Source organism: Chiloscyllium plagiosum, unplaced genomic scaffold, assembly GCF_037043375.1.
Source record: "Chiloscyllium plagiosum isolate Xiang-an unplaced genomic scaffold, Cpla_swu_hap1 HiC_scaffold_9, whole genome shotgun sequence".
Classification (NCBI taxonomy): Eukaryota; Metazoa; Chordata; class Chondrichthyes; order Orectolobiformes; family Hemiscylliidae; genus Chiloscyllium; species Chiloscyllium plagiosum.
In genome coordinates, this window is record NW_028270147.1 from 15089987 (window position 1) to 15115524 (window position 25538).

General features: G+C 42.9%; 1 protein-coding gene and 1 pseudogene across 1 annotated transcript in view; one reads left to right on the plus strand and one right to left on the minus strand.

Annotated features, from left to right (window-relative positions):
• Nucleotides 1–8767, minus strand: part of LOC122554700 (calcium-activated chloride channel regulator family member 3-like) — a 141647-nt pseudogene extending 132880 nt beyond the window's left edge.
• A 4706-nt stretch (nucleotides 8768–13473) lies between these two features.
• The window catches only part of LOC122547464 (calcium-activated chloride channel regulator 3A-1-like), a 63749-nt gene continuing 51684 nt past the window's right edge, over nucleotides 13474–25538 (plus strand). Inside the window, exons 1-2 of the mRNA XM_087990262.1 lie at nucleotides 13474–13650; nucleotides 14070–14213. Of these exons, the coding sequence (XP_087846388.1) occupies nucleotides 13489–13650; nucleotides 14070–14213 (306 nt within the window). The 5' untranslated portion in view covers nucleotides 13474–13488. The remainder of the gene's footprint in view (nucleotides 13651–14069; nucleotides 14214–25538) is intronic.

Sequence of the window (25538 nt, forward strand, 5' to 3'; positions counted from 1 at the left end):
ACACGTACTCATGTACAAAAGCACAGGAGTACAGTGAAAAGTGTATAATGTTGCCACACAAGGTGCCATCTTAGGTACAAGTACCTAGGTACAGAATCGTAAGAACAAGGTCGAAAGAAAGAACCAAGTTAATAGTTAAAAATTGCAGTAATTCTACTATGGCATAGGACATACAAAATAAGGTTAAATATTGCACATTGCAGACTTCTTTAGTAAAGAAATAAGCTGTAAAAACAGAAGAATTAGTCATTTGTCCTCCAAAGTGGATGATTTCATTTTCTATGTGGTTGTGGAAATAATAATCTGTTCCATAATTGGAAAATGTGGATTTTCCTTATGGACTACAAACAAATGGTACCGTTCTTTAAAATGTATTCTCTCACAGGATGTAGGTGTCACCATCATTGTGAGAAGATAAGAAGACAAAACACAGGAGCAAGAGTAGGCCATTCTCAACCATTTCCACCAAGTATTCAGCAAGATCTTGGCTATTCTGACCCTGGCATCAACTCCTCTTTAATTCCAGCTTCTCATAGCCCACAACCTCTGATAATATCTCCTCTTTAAACACTTGCAATCATACAGCCCCCTCAATTCTCTGGCTACAGAATTCCAGGCATTCACTACCCTCTAGGAGATGAAATTCTTTCACACCTCAGTTTTAAATAAATGTTCCTTTAATGTGTACCTAGTTCCACAACTGGAAGCAACTTCTCAACATCTGCTCTGTCAAGTATTATAAATAGGACTAAACCAGCTCAAATATATTTTGAGAAGGTTACCTAGACACTGACCTTTTCTTAATTGAAGTGTAAGGTGTTGTGTTCCAGATGCCATTTGATTGGTCAAACTATTTGACTTTAAGCAAACCACACTTCATTTTTATACTGCATTTAAAATACAGACAATAAAAACAGTAGAAAAGAATTGGCTTAACTGTAACTCTTATTTGAATACTTCGTAAAATGTAAAGTACTAATAATTAATTATTCCAATATAGCAAATCCCATAAACACTCCCTTCGCAAAGGCAGATTTAGTAAAATAGATTGTCTCGCATGCAATTCTCGCAGCAGGAAGAGAACCTGAGCTTTTAGCCGGTAATAGTGAGAGGAAAAACATCCAGCTTCAAGAACCCAGCCGGCAAATGCTTTCTGTGGAAGCTTGACCCCACCCATTCTGTTGTTCCAACTTTTTTAAAAAAACCTCAAGCCTCACGAGCTGTTTACTTTATTGGCTGGAGCAGACTCTTGGCTCCTCTGTCTCAGCCTTTCTTCAAAGAAAAAGGACAAACCAAATCTCTTAAAGCTGTAGTCGCATTAGACAAGACCCCTCAGAATGTTGTATGTTCCAAATAAGAACACACCCATCATTCTTCTGATCTCTACCCTGTTTAACCATTCTTGATCAGTCAGCCCCTTCACCCCAGGAATCAGCCTGGTGAATCTCTTTTGAACTGTGTACAATGCTTGTCCATCCATGTCAGGCAAGGACCATCTCCTACAAGAAAGAACTAAACATTGCCCCTTGATATTACAGCCACTGAATCACCTGCTATCAACATCCTAGGGTGACCACTGGTCAAACACTGAACTGGACTAGCTATATAAATACTGTGGCTACAACAGCAAGTCAGTGGCTCGAAACCCTGCAGTCAGTAAGTCATTGCTTGACTCCTCATAGTGTGTCCACCATCTACAAGCAGCAAGTCAGGAGTGTGATGGAATCCCCCGACCTCCTTGGATAAGTGCAGCTCCAACAATACTCAAGAAGCTTGATTTCATTCAGGACAATGCAGTCAGCTTGATTGGCACCACATCCACAAGCATCCGACCCTCAGTCACAGCAGTGTGTACTATCTACAAGATGCACTGCAGAAATTCACCAAAGATCCTATAGCAGCACCTCCAACCCTCAACCTACATCCCAACGGACAAGGACAGTAGATATATTGGAGCACCAAGTTCCTCTCTAAGCTACTCACCATCGTGACTTTGGAAATATGTTTCCATTACTTCAGTGTCACTGGGTGAAATCTCAAAATTCCTTCACTAATGACAAATACACTGCAGCAATTCAAGAATGCAGCTGGCTATGACCTTCTCATGAGTGACTATGGAATGGCAATTAAAAGACAAACATACTGCTGTGGGTCTGGAGTCACTTGTAGGTCAGGCCAGATAAGGATGGCAGTTTCCATCCCTGAAGTCAGACTACAAGATTAGGAATGTATTACTGAGGCTGAATAAAGCTCTGGTCAGAACATATTTGAAATATAATGTAAGCAACTTTGGACCCCTATTTAAGGAAGGACCCACTGGCCTTAGAGAATTGCCAGATGAGTTTTACAAGAATGATCCTGCGGATGGAGGGTTTATTGTATGTGGAGCACTCAAAGACTTTAGCTCTGTACTCAATGGAGTTTAGAAGGTTAATGGGGGATCTGATTGAAATTAAAGAATTCTGAGAGGCCTGGATAGAGGAGACGTGGAGGAGATGTTTCCACAGTAGGAGAGACTAGGACTCAAGGACACAGGCTCAGAGTAAGGGAATGACCATTCAGAATCCGCTTCAGGAATTCCTTCAACCACGGAATGGTAAATCTGTAGAATGTGTTCATGGAGAAGGCTGTCAGGGCCAAGTGTTTGAATGTATTTAACACCAGGGTAGAGAGATTCTTGGTTAGTAAGGGGATCAGGGGTCACAGGGAGAATGTCGGAAAATGGGGTTGAGAAATATATCAGCCACTGATCAAATTACAAAGCAGACTCAATGGGCCGAATGGCCGGGGTGGCACGGTGGCTCAGTTAGGGATGGCATGGTGGCTCAGTGGTTAGCACTGCTGCCTCAGTGCCAGGGATGCTGGTTTGATTCCCACCTCGGGCGACTGTCTGTGTGGAGTTTGCACATTCTCCCTGTGTCTGCTCGGGATTTCCTCCTGCAGGTGCTCCAGTTTCCTCCCACAATCACAAATCTGTGCAGGTGAATTGATCATGCTATATTGCCCACAGTGTTCAGGGATATGTAGGTTGGGTGCATTGGTTAGGAGTGAATGTGGGGTGGGTGGAGGGGCTGGTTGGGTTGCTCTTCGGAGGGTCAGTGTGGACTTGTTGGGCCAAAATGGCCTGTTTGCAAACTGCCGGGATTCTATTCTGTAGGGATTCTATGAATTACACTCCATTATCTGATGGTCTAAAGGACATTGGTGATCCAGATGGGGTGTATGTCATTATTAGATTCTTAATTGCTGATTTTTGAAATTAATTTCAAACTCCAACATCTGTCATGGTGGGATTGGAATCCGTGTCCCAGAATATTATTGCATTTCCGTGTTAATACTGGAGCAATAATATCACCAAACCATCATCTACATGATACAAATGTTATATGCATTCAGATAAAAAAGCCATAAGCTTTTCATCATTATTAATTATTCTGGTTCCATTTTCAGATCCATTTTTCTACGCATATTTTCTCTCCCTTCCTGTCACACTTTGATTATCATTCACCTCTTCACTATCCTTAATCTTGCATAGTTTTGATTTTAAAACTTCCCTTCAAATGTCTATTCCCTGCAGTACTTGGTTCAAACCTGTGTCTCCCCCGAGTTGTCGGTTTTGCTGAGCACTGTGTGTCTACCTGCAGGACATAGACTACAGCAGTTCAAGAAGGCAGCTCATTATCACCTTCTCTCGGGTAACTAGGGACTGGCAATAAAGGCTGTGCCAGCCAGCAAAACCCACATCCCATGTGTCAATAAAAATATAACAATAATTATTTGAGTGAAATCAGAAAATGCTAGTCATCACAGCAGGTCAGGCAACAACCCTGGAGAAAAAAACTGACATGAAGTAGAGTTGGCAGCATTTATGCATTGGTCAGGGGTGGAGTGCTGGGGAAGAAATGATGCTGATAGAGCATATTAAGTGATTGGAATGTGAGAATGACAGAACAGTGGTGTGTCCAACTGCCAAACTGGGAAGAACAAAGGGTCCCACTGGAGGGGGGAGAATGGGGTGTGGTAGTGGTTGTGAGAGGCGAGAGCACTTGGTGACATAAAATGGAACAAGGAAAGCTGTGATGTGGAGGAACTAGTGTTGGACTGGGGTGGACAAATTTAGAAATCACACAACACCAGGATTCCTGAAGAAGGACTTATGCCCGAAATGTCGATTCTCCTGCTCCTTGGATTCTGCCTGACATGCTGCGCTTTTCCAGCAACACATTTTTCAACACCAGGTTATTGTCCAACAGGTTTATTTAGAAGTGCTAGCTTTTGGAGCACTGCTCCTTCGTCAGCTGGTCACCTGATGAAGGAGCAGCACTCCAAATGCTAGTGCTTCCAAATAAATCTGTTGGATTATAACCTGGTATTGTGTGATCTTTAACTAGAATAAGTTGGACACACCATTTTCCTGCCACACTCACATTCTGATCACTCACTTGGCACTATCAGCACTTTTCTCCCGCAGCACTCCACCCCCCACCACTGCATACTTCACATCAGCTCAGATGAAGATTCATCAGAAAATGGGAAGCCTTCAGAAATGAGGTAACAAGAATCCAGAGAAAGTACATTCCTGTCAGGGTGAAAGGAAAGGCTGGTAGGTATAGGGAATGCTGGATGACTAAAGAAATTGAGAGTTTGGTTAAGAAAAAGAAGGAAGCATATGTAAGGTATAGACACGATAGATCAAGTGAGTCCTTACAAGAGTATAAAGAAAGTAGGAGTATACTTAAGAGAGAAATCAGGAGGGCAAAAAGGGGACATGAGATAGCTTTGGCAAAAAGAATTAAGGAGAATCCAAAGAGTTTTTACAAATACATTAAGGACAAAAGGGTAACTAGGGAGAGGAAATGGCCCCTCAAAGATCAGCAAGGCGGCCTTTGTGTGGAGCCGCATAAAATGGGGGAGATACGAAATGAGTATTTTGCATCAGCATTTACTGTGGAATAGGATATGGAAGATATAGACTGTTGGGTAAAAGATGGTGACATCTTGCAAAATGTCCATATTACAGGGGAGGAAGTGCGAGATGTGTTGAAATGGGTAAAGGTGTATAAATCCCCAGGACCTGATCAGGTGTACCCTAGAACTCTGTGGGAAGCTAGAGAAGTGATTGCTGGGCTTCTTGCTGAGATATTTGTATCATCAATAGTCACAGGTGAGGTGCCAGAAGACTGGATGTTGGCTAACATGGTGCCACTATTTAAGAAGGGTGGGAAGGTCATGCCAGGGAGCTATAGGCCAGTGAGCCTGACGTCGGTGGAGGGCAAGTTGTTGGAGGGAATCCTGAGGGACAGGCCGTACATGTATTTGGAAAGGCAAGGACTAATTAGGGGTAGTCAACTTGGCTTTGTGCATGGGAAATCATGTCTCATAAACTTGATTGAGGTTTTGAGGAAGTAGCAAAGAGGATTGATGAGGGCAGATTGGTAGATGTGATTCAGTAAGGCGTTCGACAAGGTTCCCCATGGGATACTGATTAGCAAGGTTAGATCTCACAGAATACAGGGTGAACTAGCCATTTTGATACAGAACTGGCTCAAAGTTAGAAGACAGAGGGTGTTGGTGGAGGATTGTTTTTCAGACTGGAAGACTGTGACCAGTGGAGTGCCACAAGGATCAGTGCTGGGTCCTCTACGTTTTGTAATTTACTTAAATGATTTGGATGCGAGCATAAGAGGTAGAGTTAGTAAGTTTGCAGATGACACCAAAATTGGAGGTGTAGTGGACAGCGAAGAGGGTTACCTCAGATTACAACAGGATCTTGACGAGATGGGCCATTGGGCTGAGAAGTGGCAGATGGAGTTTAATTCAAATAAATGCAAGGTGCTGCATTTTGGGAAAGCAAATCTTAGCAGGACTTATACACTTAATGTGGCTGTGGTAGCGAGTTAATGGTAAGGTCCTAGGGAGTGTTGCTGAACAAAGAGACTTTGGAGTGCAGGTTCATAGCTCCTTGAACATGCAGGCGAAGGTAGATAGGATAGTGAAGAAGGCATTTGATATGCTTTCCTTTATTGGTCAGAGTATTGAGTACAGGAGTTGGGTCATGTTGCGGCTGTACAGGTCATTGGTTAGGCCATTGTTGGAATATTACATGCAATTCTGGTCTCCTTCCAATCGGAAAGATGCTGTGAAAATTGAAAGGGCTCAGAAAAGATTTACAAAGATGTTGCCAGGTTAGGAGGATTTGAGCGACAGGGAGAGGCTGAACAGGCTGGGACTGTTTTCCCTGGAGCGTCGGAGGCTGAGGGATGAACTTATAGAGGTTTACAAAATTATGAAGGGCATAGAGAGGGTAAATAGGCAAAGTCTTTTCCATGGGGTTGGGGAGTCCAGAACTAGAGGGCATAGGTTTAGGGTGCGAAGGGAAAGATATAAAAGAGACCTATAAGGGGCAACCTTTTCACACAGATGGTGGTACGTGTATGGAATGAGCTGCCAGAGGAAGTGGTGGAAGCTGGTACAATTGCAAAGTTTAAGAGGCATTTGGATGGGTAGCTGAATAGGAAGGATTTGGAGGGACATGGGCCAGGTGCTGGCAAGTGGGACTAGATTGGGGTGGGATTTCTGGTTGGCATGGATGGGTTGGACATGCTGTACATCTCTATGACTATCTAGACTCAAAATATTAGCTTGTTCTCGAGCCACAGATGTTGCCTGACCCATTGGGTTACACTTGAAACATTGCCTTCTGCACTTCCTGATGCTGCCTGGTTTGCTCTGATCTTCCAGCCTCCTGCTTGTTTACCATTGTGATTTCCAGCAATTTTTGTTTCCAGTACTGATTCCAGCATTCACAATAATTTGCTCCTCATAATTGCTTCAGAATTTATTTTTCTATTTTTTTATTTTGGAATGGGCTCGATATTCCTTGGCTTTGCATATGGAGTTGATTTCTACATGCAGTCTGTGCATATAACCTGAGCTGACCAGGTTAACCTCACCACCCTAGTCTATCCTTTAGCCCCTGAATTTACCACGGCTAGTCCACCTCACTGCACATTCCGAGACTGTGAGAGGAAAGCAGCGCACCCGAAGGAATCCCATGCATACACAGGGAAAATTAGATTCTCTACAGTGTGGAAACAGGCCCTTCGGCCCAACAAGTCCACACCGGCCCTCTGAAGAGAAACTCACCCAAACCCATTCCCCTGCCCTATATTTACTCCTGACTAACACGCCTAATACTGTGGGCAATGTAGCATGACCAATTCACCTGACCTGCACCCCTTTGGATTGTGGGAGGAAACCGGAATACATGGAGGAAACCTACGCAGACATAGGGAGAATGTGCAAACTCCACATAGACAGGCGGTAATCGAACCCAGGACCCTGGTGCTATGAGGCAGTAGTGCAAATCACTGAGCCACCGTGGCACCCAGAACGACTTTGCAGTCTTCCTAAATTTCAACAGGCTCATCTGGGCTCCAAGATCACACAACCCTTTCACCTGCACTAATCGCTCTGGTTTAGGCTTTCAAATTGGCCCAACAGAATTGTCGAGGGATGAAAGAGAAAACAGTAATACTGTTAATCTTCCATTTGAAATGTACAAGATGAGTCTGACCACTACGTTACATAAAACACTCTGGTGAAGTTATCATTTTCTGAACATGTATTGTGTGATTTTTAACTTTGTCCACCCCAGTCCAACACCGGCACCTCTACATCATATTCAATGACTGACGCCACCATATAGATGGTATTCCCTGTGAGCTGTTCAGCTATAGACAATCTTTAGGGGTTAACGTACATGCTCAAGAAAACATTTCTCAAATCTCAGATTCTGTGAGAATTGCCTCAGAGTTGCTGCTGCTACATCAGAGGGCAAAATAAAAGCCACTCCATTGTAGGTGGGTTTTGTGAGGCCTCAGCAACTGAGCAGGAGGAGATTCCGGGTAATTGTTACTCTTCACCCTCTGTCCTTACCTTCTCATAGGACTCAGTTGTCAGTCTCTGAACCACATGGGAACTAACTGGCCATGTTACAGGCAGCAGGATTTTCACATCCGCGAAATAAACTCGCTGTTTGGTCGCTCGATGAAGGTAGGAGGAGGCTGCAGTCACTATTTCCTGTAAAACACACAACCAGTTTTAATATCAAAACAGCTCCATTCACTCATCAAATGGTGAGAGGGAAACAAATATAATTAAAAAAAACACAAAGAACCATGGATGCTGAAAATCAGAAACAAAACAAGAAATTGCTGGAAAAACTCTGCAGGTCTGGCAGCATTTGTAGCAAGAAAGCAGAGATAACATTTTGTTTCCAGTGAACCTTCATTGCAACTGAAGAGCTGAACTTCTTCAAGGTAGGTACACATGGAAGAGATGTGGCAGTGAGTTAAAGACTAAAGAAAAGATATATAATATATTCCTTTAGCACCCCCTCCTCCCAGAAAATCCTGATTTCGTAACATTAAATATGACATTAAAGGACATACAATGAAACAAAATAATTAATTCATACCAGGAAGCACGTCAATATCTCACCTGAATATTTGTAATACGCTGTTCATTCTGTTGGATTTTTGGGTCAGTGGCAATAACGATGTCTTGATGTCCATTATTCTCCAGCTTTATTCCGGTACACTTTAGAATAGAACCACACAGAAGATAGCTGAGCACCAAGACAAAGGGTTTTTTGGAACCTCATTACTGCTTTGTTGAGATTGTTTCCAGACTGTAGCTTGTCAAGTTCATATAACAGTTTCTGATGTCATAACATGTAAATTAAGGCTTTCCTGCAGTGACCCATGGAATGTGTTATCCACTGAAATCCACAGACACACAGAAACTCCTGCACACACACAGACATACTCTCGAACACACGCACACACATACACACAGGCACTCCTATACACACATATACACGGACACACATATACACAGACGCGCACACAGACAAACACACACATCCTTATAGACACATACACTCCCACACTTACACATGCACCCCCTCACAGACTTAAGACACTCTACACTCACTACACACACACATACACTTTCTCACACTCATGACCCCCAACCCAGACAGACACACACACACGCACAGACAAAGACCATTATGCGCACATATACTTTGTGGGGTGAATTTGTACTTGCAGGATTACATTGGACTTTGCTCAAAAACTGCATGAATTCATGTAAAACTCCGTTATCTCACTTTTTAGATTAAAATCAATCTAAACATCAAGGCATAGAAGAGAACACATGGGGCTAACACTTTCAACATATTGTCTAGCTATGACCCATTGTTACAGCTAAGCTGAGAATGCAACTTTTAAAAAAAGGTTTTGTGATTTACACATGAAAGAAGTGAAACTATCATGGTATTCAAACAGATGAAAGACTCAACGGACAAACAATTTTTCAATGTATAATTTCAGTTACATCACACTGTAAATCTTTGCTATAAATACTGTGTGTTAGGATTGAGCCCTCCACTAACACCTGATGAAGGAGCGACGCTCCGAAAGATAGTGTGCTTCCAATTAAACCTGTTGAACTATAACCTGGTGTTGTGTGACGTTTAACTTTGTACACCCCAGTCCAACACCGGCATCTCCAAATCATGACTTGCAGATAAAACAGTGTCAGAGCAGTAAGAGGAATTCAAGGAGGAAATAGCACGAGTAGAGAGCAGCTAGGTCCCCATAAAACCCAAAGGTTGGAGCCAGGATGGAGAACCCTGATTTCCGAGGGACATAAAGTTTAGATTAAGGAAGAAAATAGAAGCATTGACAGATTTAAGAGGGAATTGGCAGCTCTTCCAGTGCTGATGGCAAGATAATGAGTCTTTGCACAGAGTTGAGAAAGGATTGTAAATAAATCAAGTGCAACAATTTTCACTCAGAGGGTAGTACGTATATGGAATGAACTGCCAGAGGAAGTGGTGAAGGCTGGTACAATTGCAACATTTAACAGCCATCTAGATGAGTATATGAATAGGAAACATTTGGAGGGATATGGACCAGTTGCTGGCAGGTGGGACGGGACTGGTTTGGGATATCTGGTCAGCATGGATGAGTTGGACCGAAGGGTCTGTTTCCATGCTGTACATCTCTATGACTCTTTGACTCTTACTCTGTGACTAGTGACTGGGGCAGTTCTGCTTCAAGCTGTTTCTCACCCGAGATGGTGAAGACCCATTTAGAATTCTCTACTAATGTCATTTCTAAACACCTTGAGCTGAATTGTACAAGATTTTGACTCTGCTAATTTTTACGAGTTCTGAGGAAGGTTTCTCTCTGCAAGACGTCTGCGAGACCAAGTATACTTGGTCTCGCTATCATCCCAAAATTACCTCATTAGCTTCCTACGCTGTCCTTGTGCACCATTTTCTATTTTCCTTTCCAATCCTCTCCCATCCACACTTATTGTAATGTTTTAGGAACACTGCCCATTAGTATCTACGATAAGCCACTACTTTCTTCCTTAACCTAAACTTTATGCACCTTAGCAATCAGGGTTCTCCAGCCTGGCTCCACCCTTTGTGTTTTGTGGGGATCTAGCTGCTCTCTACTCTTGCTATTTCCTCCTTGAATTCCTCCTCCTGCTCTGCCACTGTTTTATCTGCAAGTAACTGCTCCCAGTCAGCTTAAATGGAGTCAAATGTTAGTGAAATTATTCTACCTTAAGGTAAGAAATTATAGTCATGGGCCCATCCTTATTCTTTTGCATATCTATCCTAAATCTACTGATTTAGTCACCTCTTTCTTATCTAACCTATCTTTCCTTTACTTTTGCACATTTAAATGTTTTTGCAGTACATTTGATGTTGTTTTCCCAACACTGACTGGGATACACTTAGCGTCAGAGGTCTGGATGGAGTAGAATATGTACGAACCATCCAGCAGAGTTTTCTAGAGCAGTATGTTAATAGGCCGATGAGGGAAGGGGCCATATTGGACCTGGTACTGGGGAACGAGCCAGGCCAGGTGTTAGAAGTTGCGGTGGGGGATTTCTTTGGGAACAGTGACCACAATTCTGTAAGTTTTATAATACTCGTAGATAACGAAGAGAGTGGTCCTAAGGGAAGAGTGCTAAACTGCGCCAAGGCCAATTATATCAAAATTAGACAGGAGCTGGGAAATGTGGTTTGGACACAGCTATTTGAAGGGAAGTCCACATTTGAGATGTGGGAGGCTTTCAAAAATAGGTTAACGGCAGTGCAGGATAGGCATGTCCCGTTGAAGGCAAAGGAAAGGAAGGGCAAGATTCGTGAACCGTGGATGACAGGAGAAATTGTATGACTAGCCAAGAGGAAAAGGGAAGCATACATAAGGTCCATGCAGATAAGAACAGAACGGGCCCTGGAGGAATATCGGAAGAGTAGGAAAAGTCTTAAATAAGGGATCAAGTGGGCTAAAAGGGGTCATGAAATAGCTTTAGCAAGCAGAATGAAGGAAAATTCCAAAGCATTTTATTCTTATATAAGAAGCAAGTGGGTAAATAGAGAAAGGATTGGTCAACTAAAAGATAATGAAGGAAGGCTGTGTACTGAACCTGAGAGAATGGGTTAGATTCTGAATGATTACTTTGCATCAGTGTTCACTGAGGAGAGGAACATTATGAATCTTGAGATTAGAGCTGGAAGTTTGATTAGTTTGGATCACGTTGGCATAAGTAGGGAAGGTGTGTTGGGTAGGCTAGAGGTTATTAAGGTGGACAAATCCCCATGACCGGATGGGATCTATCCCAGGTTGCTAAGGGAGGCAAGAGAGGAAATAGCTGGGGCCCTGACAGATATCTTTGTGGCATCCTTAAATAGAGGTGAAGGTGCCGGAGGACTGGAAGGTTGCTCATGTTGTCCCCCTATACAAAAAGGGTAGGAGGGATATTCCGAGTAACTACAGACCATTGAGCCTGACGTCAGTGGTAGGAAAGTTGCTGGAGAGGGTACTGAGAGATACGATCTATTTATATTTGGAAAGGAATGAGCTTATCGGTGATAGGCAACATGGTTTTGTGCGGGGAAGATCGTGCCATACCAACTTGATAGAGTTCTTCTAGGAAGTGACCAAGTTGTTAGATGAAGAAAGGGCTGTAGATGTCATATACATAGACTTTAGTAAGGCATTTGATAAGGTTCCCCATTGTAGACTAATGGAGAAAGTGAAGTCACATGGTGTGCAGAGTGTTCTAGTTAGGTGGATAAAGAAATGGTTGAAAAACAGAAGACAGAATCGTAGTTGAAGGGAGTTTCTCGAAATGGAGAAAGGTGACTAGTGGTGTTCCACAGGGGTCAGTATTGGGTCAGTATATGAGGTGATGCATATAGGCAAGTCTAATTCTAGAACAAATTATACAATGAATGGAAAAGCCTTGGGAAAAGTTGATGGGTAGAGAGATCTGGGAGTGCAGGTCCATTGTACCCTGAAGGTTGCTGCACAGGTGGATAGAGTGGTCAAGAAGGCATATCGTATGCTTACCTTCATTGGACGGGGTATTGAGTATAAGAGCTGGCAAGTCATGTTAACAATATACAAGACATTGGCTCGGCCGCATTTAGAATACTGTGTACGGTTCTGGATACCACATTACCAAAAGGATGTGGATACTTTGGAGAGGGTGCAGAGAAGGTTTACGTGGATGCTGTCTGGAATGGAAGGTGCTAGCTATGAAGAGAGGTTGAGTAGGTCAGTTTATTTTCATTAGAAAAAGGAGATTGAGGGGGGACCTGATTGAGGTTTACAAAATCATGAAGGGTATAGACAGGGTGGATAGAGACAAACTTTTTCCCAGGGTGAAGGATTCAATAATGAGAGGTCATGCTTTCAAGGTAAGAGGTGGAAAATTTAAGGGGAATACACATGGCAAGTACTTCACACAGAGGGTGGTGGGCGTTTGGAACGCATTGCCAACAGAGGTGGTAGAGGCAGGCACGGTAGATTCATTTAAGATGCGTCTGCACAGATGCATTAGTAGGTGGGGAGCAGAGGGATACAAATGACCGACAAGTTTAGACAGTACATTTGGATCAGCTCAGGCTTGGACGGCCGAAGGGCCTGTAAGTTTCCTTTGTTCTTTGTTCTTTTTTTTGTTCTTTAGTTACGCATGGATGGTAGAAACTTACCTTGGAAGTTTTCCTTTTTTGTAGAAATATACTCATTCCGGGTATTCTCAACTGACCCTTTAAAAGGGGAGATAATGTCCGAGCATTATTATCACTGGACTGTTCATCCAGAGACTCAGATAATGAAATCTGGATTATAATCCAAACTTGTCAGATGGTGGAAATTGAATTCAATACAATATAGGCAATGAACAGTTCACAAGCATGATGTAACTCACTCATCTAAAGCTTTCCAAGCTGTTCTGTGTCTTCTTTGGCAGCAATGCAAATGTATTGGCTTTCAGTGGATACCACGTTCCATGGGTCACTGCAAGAAAGCCTTAATTTACATGTTACGACATCAGAGACCATTATATGAACTTGACAAGCTACAGTCTGGAAACAATCTGAACACAGCAGTAATGAGATTCCAAAAAGCCTTTGTCTTGGTGCTCAGCTATCTTCTGTGTGGTTCTATTCTAAAGTGTACCGGAATAAAGCTGGAGAATAATGGATATCGAGACATCGTTGTTGCCATTAACCCAAACATTCAACATAATGAACAGCTGATTCAAAATATTCAGGTGAGTTATTGAGAGGCTGCCTGCAGTGAATTAATTATTTTGTTTCATTGTATGTCCTTTGATGTTATTCTTAATGTTACGAAATCAGGATTTGCTGAGAGGAGGGAGAGTTAAATGAATATATTATATATTTTCTCCTTAGCCCTGAACTCACTGCCACATCTCTTCCATATATACCTACCTTGAAGAAGTTCAGATCCTCAGTTGCAATGAAGGTTCACTGGAAACAAAATGTTAACTCTGCTTTCTCACTACAAATGCTGCCAGACCTGCAGAGTTTTTCCAGCAATTTTTCATTTTGTTTCTGATTTTCAGCATCCATGGTTCTTTGTGTTTTTTTAATTATATTTGTTTCCCTCTCACCATTTGATGAATGAATGGAGCTATTTTGATATTAAAACTGGGTTTGTGGTTTACAGGAAATAGTGACTGCAGCCTCCTCCTACCTTCACCGAGCGACCAAACAGCGAGTTTATTTCGCGGATGTGAAAATCCTGCTGCCTGTAACATGGCCAGTTAGTTCCCATGTGGTTCAGAGACTGACAACTGAGTCCTATGAGAAAGTAAGGACAGAGGGTGAAGAGTAACAATTACCCAGAATCTCCTCCTGCTCAGCTGCTGAGGGCTCACAAAACCCATTTACGATTGACGGGCTTTTATTTTGCCCTCTGATGTAGCAGCAGCAACTCTGAGGCAATTCTCACAGAATCTGAGATTTGAGAAATGTTTTCTTGAGCATGGATGTTAACCCCTGAAGATTATCAATGGCTGAACAGCTCACAGGGAATACCATCTATGTGATGGTGTCAGTCATTGAATATGATGTGCAGGTGCCGGTGTTGTACTGGGGTGGACAAAGTTAAAAATCACACAATACATGTGTTGTTCAGAAGATGATAACTTTACCAGAGTGTTTGATGTAACATAGTGGTCAGACTCATCTTGTACACTTCAAATGGACGGTTATTTATCAGTATTACTGTTTTTCTCTTTCATCCCTCGAGGATTCTCTTGTGACAGTTAGTTCTGGGTGCCACGGTGGCTCAGTGGTTAGCCGTGCCATTTCACAGCACCAGGGCCTGGATTCAATTTCACCCTTGGATCAATCTATGTGGAGTTTGCATATTCTCCCTGTGTCTGCATGGGTTTACTTCAGGTGGTCTGGTTTGCTCCCACAGTCTAGGAATGTGCAGTGAGGTGGACTAGCCATGGTAAATTCTGGCGTTACAAGGATAGAATAGGGGAGGGTGAGTCTAACCTGGTCAGCCCAGGTTACATGATCAGGCTGCATGTAGAAATCAACTCCATAAGCAAAGCCAGGATGAATATCGAGCCCATTCCAAAATAGAAAAGGGAAAAATAAATTCTGAAGCAATTATGAGGAGCAAATTACTGCAGATACTGGAATCTGTACTGAAAACCAAAATTGCTGGAAATCACAATGGTACACAAGCAGGAGGCTGAAAGAGCAGACCGAGCCAGGCAGCATCAGGAGGTGGAAAAGTCAATGTTTCAGGTGTAACACTTCTCCACAGTGGGTCAGGCAGCATCTGTGGTGAGAGAACAAGTTAATATTTCGAGTCTAGATGAATCTTTATCAGAGCTAACGTGAAGTATGCAGTGGTGAGGGGTGGACTGTGGAAGGAGAAAAAGTGCTGATAGTGCAGAGTAAATGATCAGAATGTTAGAATGGCAGAAAAATGGTGTGTCCAACTTCTTTTAGTTAAAGATCACACAATCTCAGGCTATAATCCAACAGGTTTATTTGGAAGCACTAGCTTTTTGAGCGCTGCTCCTTCATCAGTTCTCCAAAAGCTAGCACTTCCAAATAGACCTGTTGGACAATAACCTGGTGTTGTGTGATTTCTAAATTTGTCCACCCTAGTCCAACACTATTTCCTCCACATCACAGCTTTACTTGTTCCATTTTATGTCACCAAGTGCTCTCGCCTCTCACAACCACCACCACACCCCCTTCTCCACACTCCAGTGGGACCCTCTGTTCTTTCCAATTTGGCAGATGGACACACCACTGTTCTGTCATTCTCACATTCCAATCACTTAATATGCCCTATCAGCATCATTTCTTCCCCAGCGCTCCACACCTGACCAATGCATAAATGCTGCCAATTCCACTTCACTTCAGCTTTTTCTCCATGGTTACTGCCTGACCTGCTGTGATGACTAGCATTTTCTGATTTCACTCAGATAGTTATTGTTTTATTTTTATTGACACATGGGATGTGGGTTTTGCTGGCTGGCATAGCCTTTATTGCCAGTCCCTAGATACCTGAGAGAAGGTGATAATGAGCTGCCTTCTTGAACCACTGCAGTCTATGTCCTGCAGGTAGACACACAGTGCTCAGCAAAACTGACAACTCGGGGGAGACACGGGTTTGTACCAATTACTGCAGAGACATTTGAAGGGAAGTTTTAAAATTACAACTATGCAAGATTAAGGATAGTGAAGAGGCGAATGATAATCAAAGTGTGACAGGAAGGGATAGAAAATATGCGTAGAAGAATGCATCTGAAAATGGAACCAGAATAATTAATAATGATGAAAAGCTTATGTCTTTTTAATCTGAAGGCATACAACATTTGTATCATGTAGATGATGGCTTTGTGATATTATTGCTCCAGTATTAATCTGGAGATGCAGTAATGTTCTGGGACATGGGTTCCAATCCCACCATGACAGATGGTGGAGTTTGAAATCAATTTAAATAATCAGGAATTAAGAGTCTAATGATGAGGAACACCCCATCTGGATCACCAATGTCCTTTAGACCATCAGATAATGGAGTGTAATTCATAGAATCCCTGCCGAATAGAATCCCTGCAGTTTGCAAACAGGCCATTTTGGCCCAACAAGTCCACACTGACCCTCGGAAGAGCAACTCAACCAGCCCCTCCACCCACCCCACATTCACTCCTAACCAATGCACCCAACCTACATATCCCTGAACACTGTGGGCAATATAGCATGATCAATTCACCTACACATCTTTGTGATTGTGGGAGGAAACTGAAGCACCTGCAGGAGGAAATCCCGCACAGACACAGGGAGAATGTGCAAAAATTGCTGGAAATCACAATGGTAAACAAGCAGGAGGCTGGAAGATCAGAGCAAACAAGGCAGCATCAGGAAGTGCAGAAGGCAATGTTTCAAGTGTAACCCAATGGGTCAGGCAGCATCTGTGGCTCGAGAACAAGCTAATATTTTGAGTCTAGATAGTCATAGAGATGTACAGCATGTCCAACCCATCCATGCCAACCAGAAATCCCACCCCAATCTAGTCCCACTTGCCAGCACCTGGCCCATCTCCCTCCAAATTCTTCCTATTCAGCTACCCATCCAAATGCCTCTTAAACTTTGCAATTGTACCAGCTTCCACCACTTCCTCTGGCAGCTCATTCCATACACGTACCACCATCTGTGTGAAAAGGTTGCCCCTTATAGGTCTCTTTTATATCTTTCCCTTCGCACCCTAAACCTATGCCCTCTAGTTCTGGACTCCCCAACCCCATGGAAAAGACTTTGCCTATTTACCCTCTCTATGCCCTTCATAATTTTGTAAACCTCTATAAGTTCATCGCTCAGCCTCCGACGCTTCAGGGAAAACAGTCCCAGCCTGTTCAGCCTCTCCCTGTCGCTCAAATCCTCCAAACCTGGCAACATCTTTGTAAATCTTTTCTGAGCCCTTTCAAGTTTCACAGCATCTTTCCGATTGGAAGGAGACCAGAATTGCATGTAATATTCCAACAATGGCCTAACCAATGACCTGTACAGCCGCAACATGACCCAACTCCTGTACTCAATACTCTGACCAATAAAGGAAAGCATACCAAATGCCTTCTTCACTATCCTATCTACCTTCGCCTGCATGTTCAAGGAGCTATGAACCTGCACTCCAAGGTCTCTTTGTTCAGCAACACTCCCGAGGACCTTACCATTAACTCGCTACCACAGCCACATTAAGTATATAAGTCCTGCTAAGATTTGCTTTCCCAAAATGCAGCACCTTGCATTTATCTGAATTAAACTCCATCTGCCACTTCTCAGCCCAATGGCCCATCTCGTCAAGATCCTGTTGTAATCTGAGTTAACCCTCTTCGCTGTCCACTACACCTCCAATTTTGGTGTCATCTGCAAACTTACTAACTCTACCTCTTATGCTCGCATCCAAATCATTTAAGTAAATTACAAAAAGTAGAGGACCCAGCACCGATCCTTGTGGCACTCCACTGGTCACACTCTTCCAGTCTGAAAAACAATCCTCCACCAACACCCTCTATCTTCCATACTTTGAGCCAGTTCTGTATCAAAATGGCTAGTTCACCCTGTATTCTGTGAGATCTAACCTTGCTAATCAGTATCCCATGGGGAACCTTGTCGAACGCCTTACTGAATCACATCTACCAATCTGCCCTCATCAATCCTCTTTGCTACTTCCTCAAAAACTCAATCAAGTTTATGAGACATGATTTCCCATGCACAAAGCCAAGTTGACTACCCCTAATTAGTCCTTGCCTTTCCAAATACATGTACGGCCTGTCCCTCAGGATTCCCTCCAACAACTTGCCCTCCACCGACGTCAGGCTCACTGGCCTATAGCTCACCTGTGACTATTGATGATACAAATATCTCAGCAAGAGGCCCAGCAATCACTTCTCTAGATTCCCACAGAGTTCTAGGGTACATCTCATCAGGTCCTGGGGAACTATCCACCTTTACCCATTTCAACACATCTCGCACTTCCTCCCCTGTAATATGGACATTTTGCAAGATGTCACCATCTTTTACCCAACAGTCTATATCTTCCATATCCTATTCCACAGTAAATGCTGATGCAAAATACTCATTTCGTATCTCCCCCATTTTATGCGGCTCCACACAAAGGCCACCTTGCTGATCTTTGAGGGGCCATTTCCTCTCCCTAGTTACCCTTTTGTCCTTAATGTATTTGTAAAAACTCTTTGGATTCTCCTTAATTCTTTTGCCAAAGCTATCTCATGTCCCCTTTTTGCCCTCCTGATTTCTCTCTTAAGTATACTCCTACTTTCTTTATACTCTTGTAAGGACTCACTTGATCTATCGTGTCTATATCTTACATATGCTTCCTTCTTTTTCTTAACCAAACTCTCAATTTCTTTAGTCATCCAGCATTCCCTATACCTACCAGCCTTTCCTTTCACCCTGACAGGAATGTACTTTCTCTGGATTCTTGTTACCTCATTTCTGAAGGCTTCCCATTTTCTGATGAATCTTCATCTGAGCTGATGTGAAGTATGCAGTGGTGGGGGATGGAGTGCTGCGGGAGAAAAGGTGCTGATAGTGCCAAGTGAGTGATCAGAATGTGAGAGTGGCAGGAAAATGGTGTGTCCAACTTATTCTAGTTAAAGATCACACGATACCAGGTTATAATCCAACAGATTTATTTGGAAGCACTAGCATTTGGAGTGCTGCTCCTTCATCAGGTGACCAGCTGACGAAGGAGCAGTGCTCCAAAAGCTAGCACTTCTAAATAAACCTGTTGGACAATAACCTGGTGTTGAAAAATGTGTTGCTGGAAAAGCGCAGCATGTCAGGCAGAATCCAAGGAGCAGGAGAATCGACATTTCGGGCATAAGTCCTTCTTCAGGAATCCTGGTGTTGTGTGATTTCTAAATTTGTCCACCCCAGTCCAACACTAGTTCCTCCACATCACAGCTTTCCTTGTTCCATTTTATGTCACCAAGTGCTCTCGCCTCTCACAACCACTACCACACCCCATTCTCCCCCCTCCAGTGGGACCCTTTGTTCTTCCCAGTTTGGCAGTTGGACACACCACTGTTCTGTCATTCTCACATTCCAATCACTTAATATGCTCTATCAGCATCATTTCTTCCCCAGCACTCCACCCCTGACCAATGCATAAATGCTGCCAACTCTACTTCATGTCAGTTTTTTTCTCCAGGGTTGTTGCCTGACCTACTGTGATGACTAGCATTTTCTGATTTCACTCAAATAATTATTGTTATATTTTTATTGACACATGGGATGTGGGTTTTGCTGGCTGGCACAGCCTTTATTGCCAGTCCCTAGTTACCCGAGAGAAGGTAATAATGAGCTGCCTTCTTGAACTGCTGTAGTCTATGTCCTGCAGGTAGACATACAGTGCTCAGCAAAACCGACAACTCGGGGGAGACACAGGTTTGAACCAAGTACTGCAGGGAATAGACATTTGAAGGGAAGTTTTAAAATCAAAACTATGCAAGATTAAGGATAGTGAAGAGGTGAATGATAATCAAAGTGTGACAGGAAGGGAGAGAAAATATGCGTAGAAAAATGGATCTGAAAATGAAACCAGAATAATTAATAATGATGAAAAGCTTATGGCTTTTTTATCTGAATGCATATAACATTTGTATCATGTAGATGATGGTTTGGTGATATTATTGCTCCAGTATTAACACGGAAATGCAATAATATTCTGGGACACGGATTCCAATCCCACCATGACAGATGTTGGAGTTTGAAATTAATTTCAAAAATCAGCAATTAAGAATCTAATGACATACACCCCATCTGGATCACCAATGTCCTTTAGACCATCAGATAATGGAGTGTAATTCATAGAATCCCTACAGAATAGAATCCCTGCAGTTTGCAAACAGGCCATTTTGGCCCAACAAGTCCACACTGACCCTCCGAAGAGCAACTCAACCAGCCCCTCCACCCACCCCACATTCACTCCTAACCAATGCACCCATCCCTGAACACTGTGGGCAATATAGCATGATCAATTCACCTGCACAGATTTGTGATTGTGAGAGGAAACTGGAGCACCTGCAGGAGGAAATCCCGCACAGACACAGGGAGAATGTGCAAACTCCACACAGACAGTCGCCCGAGGTGGGAATCAAACCAGCATCCCTGGCACTGAGGCAGCAGTGCTAACCACTGAGCCACCATGCCATCCCTAACTGAGCCACCGTGCCACCCCGGCCATTCGGTCCATTGAGTCTGCTTTGTAATTTGATCAGTAGCCTGATATATTTCTCAACCCCATTTTCCGACATTCTCCCTGTGACCCCTGATCCCCTTACTAACCAAGAATCTGTCTACCCTGGTGTTAAATACATTCAAACACTTGGCCCTGACAGCCTTCTCCATGAACACATTCTACAGATTTACCATTCCGTGGTTGAAGGAATTCCTGAAGCGGATTCTGAATGGTCATTCCCTTACTCTGAGCCTGTGTCCTTGAGTCCTAGTCTCTCCTACTGTGGAAACATCTCCTCCACGTCTCCTCTATCCAGGCCTCTCAGAATTCTTTAATTTCAATCAGATCCCCCATTAACCTTCTAAACTCCATTGAGTACAGAGCTAAAGTCTTTGAGTGCCCCACATATAATAAACCCTTCATCCCCAGAATCCGTCTTGTAAAATTCCTCAGGCAATCCTCTAAGGCCAGTGTGTCCCTCCTTACATAGGGGGTCCAAAGTTGCTTACATTATATTTCAAATATGTTCTGGCCAGAGCTTTATTCAGCCTCAGTAATACATTCCTAATCTTATATTCTAGCTTCAGGGATGGAAACTGCCATCCGTACCTGGTCTGACCTACAAGTGACTCCAGACCCACAGCAGTGTGATTGTCTTATAATTGCCATTCCATAGTCACTCATGAGAAGGTCGTAGCTAGTCGCCTTCTTGAATTGCTGCAGTGCATGTGTGTTCAGTAGAAGGAATTTTGAGATTTCACCCAGGGACACTGAAGGAATGGGAACATATTTCCAAGTCAGGATGGTGAGTAGCTTGGCGAGGAACTTGTACGTGGTGGTGGTCTCATACATATGCTGTTCTTGTCCTTTGAGATGTAGGTTGAAGGTTGGAGGTGCTGCCTCAGGATCTTTGGTGAATTACTGCAGTGCGCCTTGTGGATAGTACACACTGCGGCTACTGAGTGTTAGATGATTGTGGATGTGGTGCCAATCAAGCTGACTGCTTTGTCCTGAATGAAATCAAGCATTTTGAGTATTGTTGGAGCTGCACTTATCCAAGGAGGTCGGGGGATTCCATCACACTCCTGACTTGCTGCTTGTAGATGGTGGACACACTTTGAGGAGTCAAGCGATGACTTACTGACTGCAGGGTTTCGAGCCACTGACTTGCTGTTGTAGCCACAGTATTTATATAGCTAGTCCAGTTCAGTGTTTGACCAATGGTCACCCCAGGATGTTGATAGCAGGTGATTCAGTGGCTGTAATATCAAGGGGCAATGTTTAGATTCTTTCTTGTAGGAGATGGTCCTTGCCTGACATGGATGGACAAGCATTGTACACAGTTCAAAAAAGATTCACCAGGCTGGTTCCTGGGGTGAAGGGGCTGACTGATCAAGAATGGTTAAACAGGGTAGAGATCAGAAGAATGATATGTGTATTCTTATTGGAACATACAACATTCTGAGGGGTCTTGTCTAATGCGACTACAGCTTTAAGAGATTTGGTTTGTCCTTTTTCTTTGAAGAAAGGCTGAGACAGAGGAGCCAAGAGTCTGCTCCAGCAAATAAAGTAAACAGCTCGTTTTTTTAAAAAGTTGGAACAACAGAATGGGTGGGGTCAAGCTTCCACAGAAAGCATTTGCCGGCTGGGTTCTTGAAGCTGGATGTTTTTCCTCTCACTATTACCGGCTAAAAGCTCAGGTTCTCTTCCTGCTGCGAGAATTGCATGTGAGACAATCTATTTTACTAAATCTGCCTTTGCGAAGGGAGTGTTTATGGGATTTGCTATATTGGAACAATTAATTATTAGTACTTTACATTTTATGAAGTATTCAAATAAGAGTTACAGTTAAGCCAATTCTTTTCTACTGTTTTTATTGTCTGTATTTTAAATGTAGTATAAAAATGAAGTGTGGTTTGCTTAAAGTCAAATAGTTTGACCAATCAAATGGCATCTGGAACACAACACCTTACATTTAACTTAAGAAAAGATCAGGGTCTAGGCTATCTTTTAAAAATATGTTTGAGCTGGTTTGGTCCTGTCCATAATAATTGACAGAGCAGATATTGAGAAGTTGCATCCATTTGTGGAGGACCTCTAACTAGTTCCACTTGAAAGGAACATTGGGGGGAAATGGTTGAGATTGGCCTACTCTTGCTCCTTTGTTTTGTCTTTTTATCTTCTCACAATGATGGTGACATCTACATCCTGTGAGAGAATACATTTTAAAGAATTTGTTTGTAGTCCATAAGGAAAATGCACATTTTCCAATTATGGAACAGATTATTATTTCCTCAGCCACATAGAAAATGAAATCATCCACTTTGGAGGACGAAGGACTAATTCTTCTGTTTTTACAGCTTATTTCTTTACTTAAAACTAAGAAAATCTGCAATGTGCAGCATTTAACCTTATTCTGTATGTTCTGTGCCATAGTAGAATTACTGCAATTTTTAACTTTGAACTTTGTTCTTAATTTCGACCTTGCTCATACGATTCTGTACCGAGGTATTTGTACCTAAGGTGGCAACATTATACACTTTTCACTGTACTCCTGTACCTTTGTACATGTGAAAATAAAATCAAAATTAGATTAAATCATTGGGTGAGAGTGTAACATTGGATCTGAGGAACGTTCCTTGCCCTTTCACAACTGGCACACTATATCATTAAATCAAGCAACTGTTTTCACTCGTGAAGGATTATAAATAAAATGCAGGCAGTAATAAACATGGTCAAGATTTCAGGATAAGTGTACTTACTCAAAGAATAGGGAGAATATGCAACTGTCAGGGGAATGGTTTGAGTATTAGTTTTGCACAGTAACTGAGCAATAAAACCAAAAAGCACACTGGAGAGTTCCAGACAGCACATCTAACACCAATGATAAGGAGCCTCATTAAGGTTTATCAATCTTAAAGTTAAACCCAGCAATTCAAGTGTGTTACTTCCACCTTACATGTGAAACTCACCATCACTGGGCTAGATGAGGTGAATTTCATTATCCATTTAAGGGGAAACTGGATAAACAAATCGGCAAAAAAGAAATAGAAGATTATGCTAATAGGGTCAGATGAAGGAGCTTCATGTGGAGCATGAGCACAGGTATAGGGAAGTGATGGCTTCGTGATATTGTTGCCGGAATCTTAGTCTAGAGACCGAGGGAAAGTTCTGGCACTTTGGTTCAAAGCTCACTATAGCCGATAGTGGAATTTGAATTCAATTTTTAAAATTCCTGGAATTAAACGTCCAAAGTAGACCCTGATTATGAAGTACACCCATCTCATTCACTTATGCCCATTAGGGAAAGAAGCTACCATCCATACCTAGTCTGTCCTGCATGTGACTCCAGGACTCCTGCATGTGGGCGGCACGGTGGCACAGTGGTTAGCACTGCTGCCTCACAGCGCCAGAGACCCGGGTTCAATTCCTGCCTCAGGCGACTGACTGTGTGGAGTTTGCACGTTCTCCCCATGTCTGCGTGGGTTTCCTCCGGGTGCTCCGGTTTCCTCCCACAGTCCAAAAGATGTGCAGGTCAGGTGAATTGGCCGTGCTAAATTGCCCATAGTGTTAGGTAAGGGGTAAATGTAGGGGTATGGGTGGGTTATGCTTCGGCGGGTCAGTGTGGACTTGTTGGGCCGAAGGGCCTGTTTCCGCACTGTAAGTAATCTAATCTAACCCACAGCAATGTGACTGACTCTTAACTGGCCTCTGGGTAATAAGTGTTGCCCTAGCCAGTAATGCCCACATCCTGTGAATGAATGAATGAATAAAAGAAGTAGACAAATGGAATCCAATTGTCTCTTTCTGTGCCCTACATTCTATGCTACTGTTTTCACTGGGTCACATTCAATGATCAAAACCAGGAAAGACATGATCCTATTAAAAACAATGAACTGTCCAAAAAAGTATGAATAGTCCATGTACATATCATGGGAAAATAACCATAAATTCATTAGTGGTCATAGGAGAACAGACCAATCTTTAGCTGATTTTGTCAAGGGTAAGAATGGCTTGAGGTTTTGTCCACACGAGGTGTACATTGCAACATATGAATATGAATTATTTTATGATATCCCATCATTCCCAGCTGAACCGTTCTACTTATAACAGATGGCAGTCTTCACACCAATTGTTAAATTATAAGTGTGCCCTTAAATTCCCACAACCCTCTTCCTCCAACTAAAATATTCCCGTTATCACTAAAGAGATAATTCTGTGAAACTAAGCTATCACTGTAGTTTCTTGCCAATTGGGATGCCCATCATGATTTCACTCCTCATTGACACCAGGCATGATGAACAGACCCTTCGGTCCAGCCCGCCCATGCCGACCAGATATCCCAATCCAATCTAGTCCCACCTGCCAGCACTCAGCCCATATCACTCCAAACCCTTCCTATTCATATACCCATCCAAATGCCTTTTAAATGTTGCAATTGTACCAGCCTCCACCACTTCCTCTGGCAGCTCATTCCATGTACGTACCACCCTCTGCATGTAAAAGTTGCCCCTTAGATCCATTTTATATCTTTCCCCTCTCACCCTAGACCTATGTCCTCTAGTTGTGGACTCCCTGAACCTATGGAAACGACTTTGCCTATTTATCCTATCCATGCCCCTCATAATTTTGTAAACCTCGATAAGGTCACCCCCCAGCCTCCGACACTCCAGGGAAAACAACCCCAGCCTGTTCAGCCTCTCACCATAGCTCAAATCCTCCAACCCTGGCAACATCCTTGTAAATCTTTTCTGAACCCTTTCAAGTTTCACAACATTTTTCCAATAGGAAGGAGACCAGAATTCCATGCAATATTTCAACAATGTCCTGTACAGCCGCAGTATGATGTCCCAACGTTTGTACTCAATACTCTGACCAATAAAAGAAAGCATACCAAAT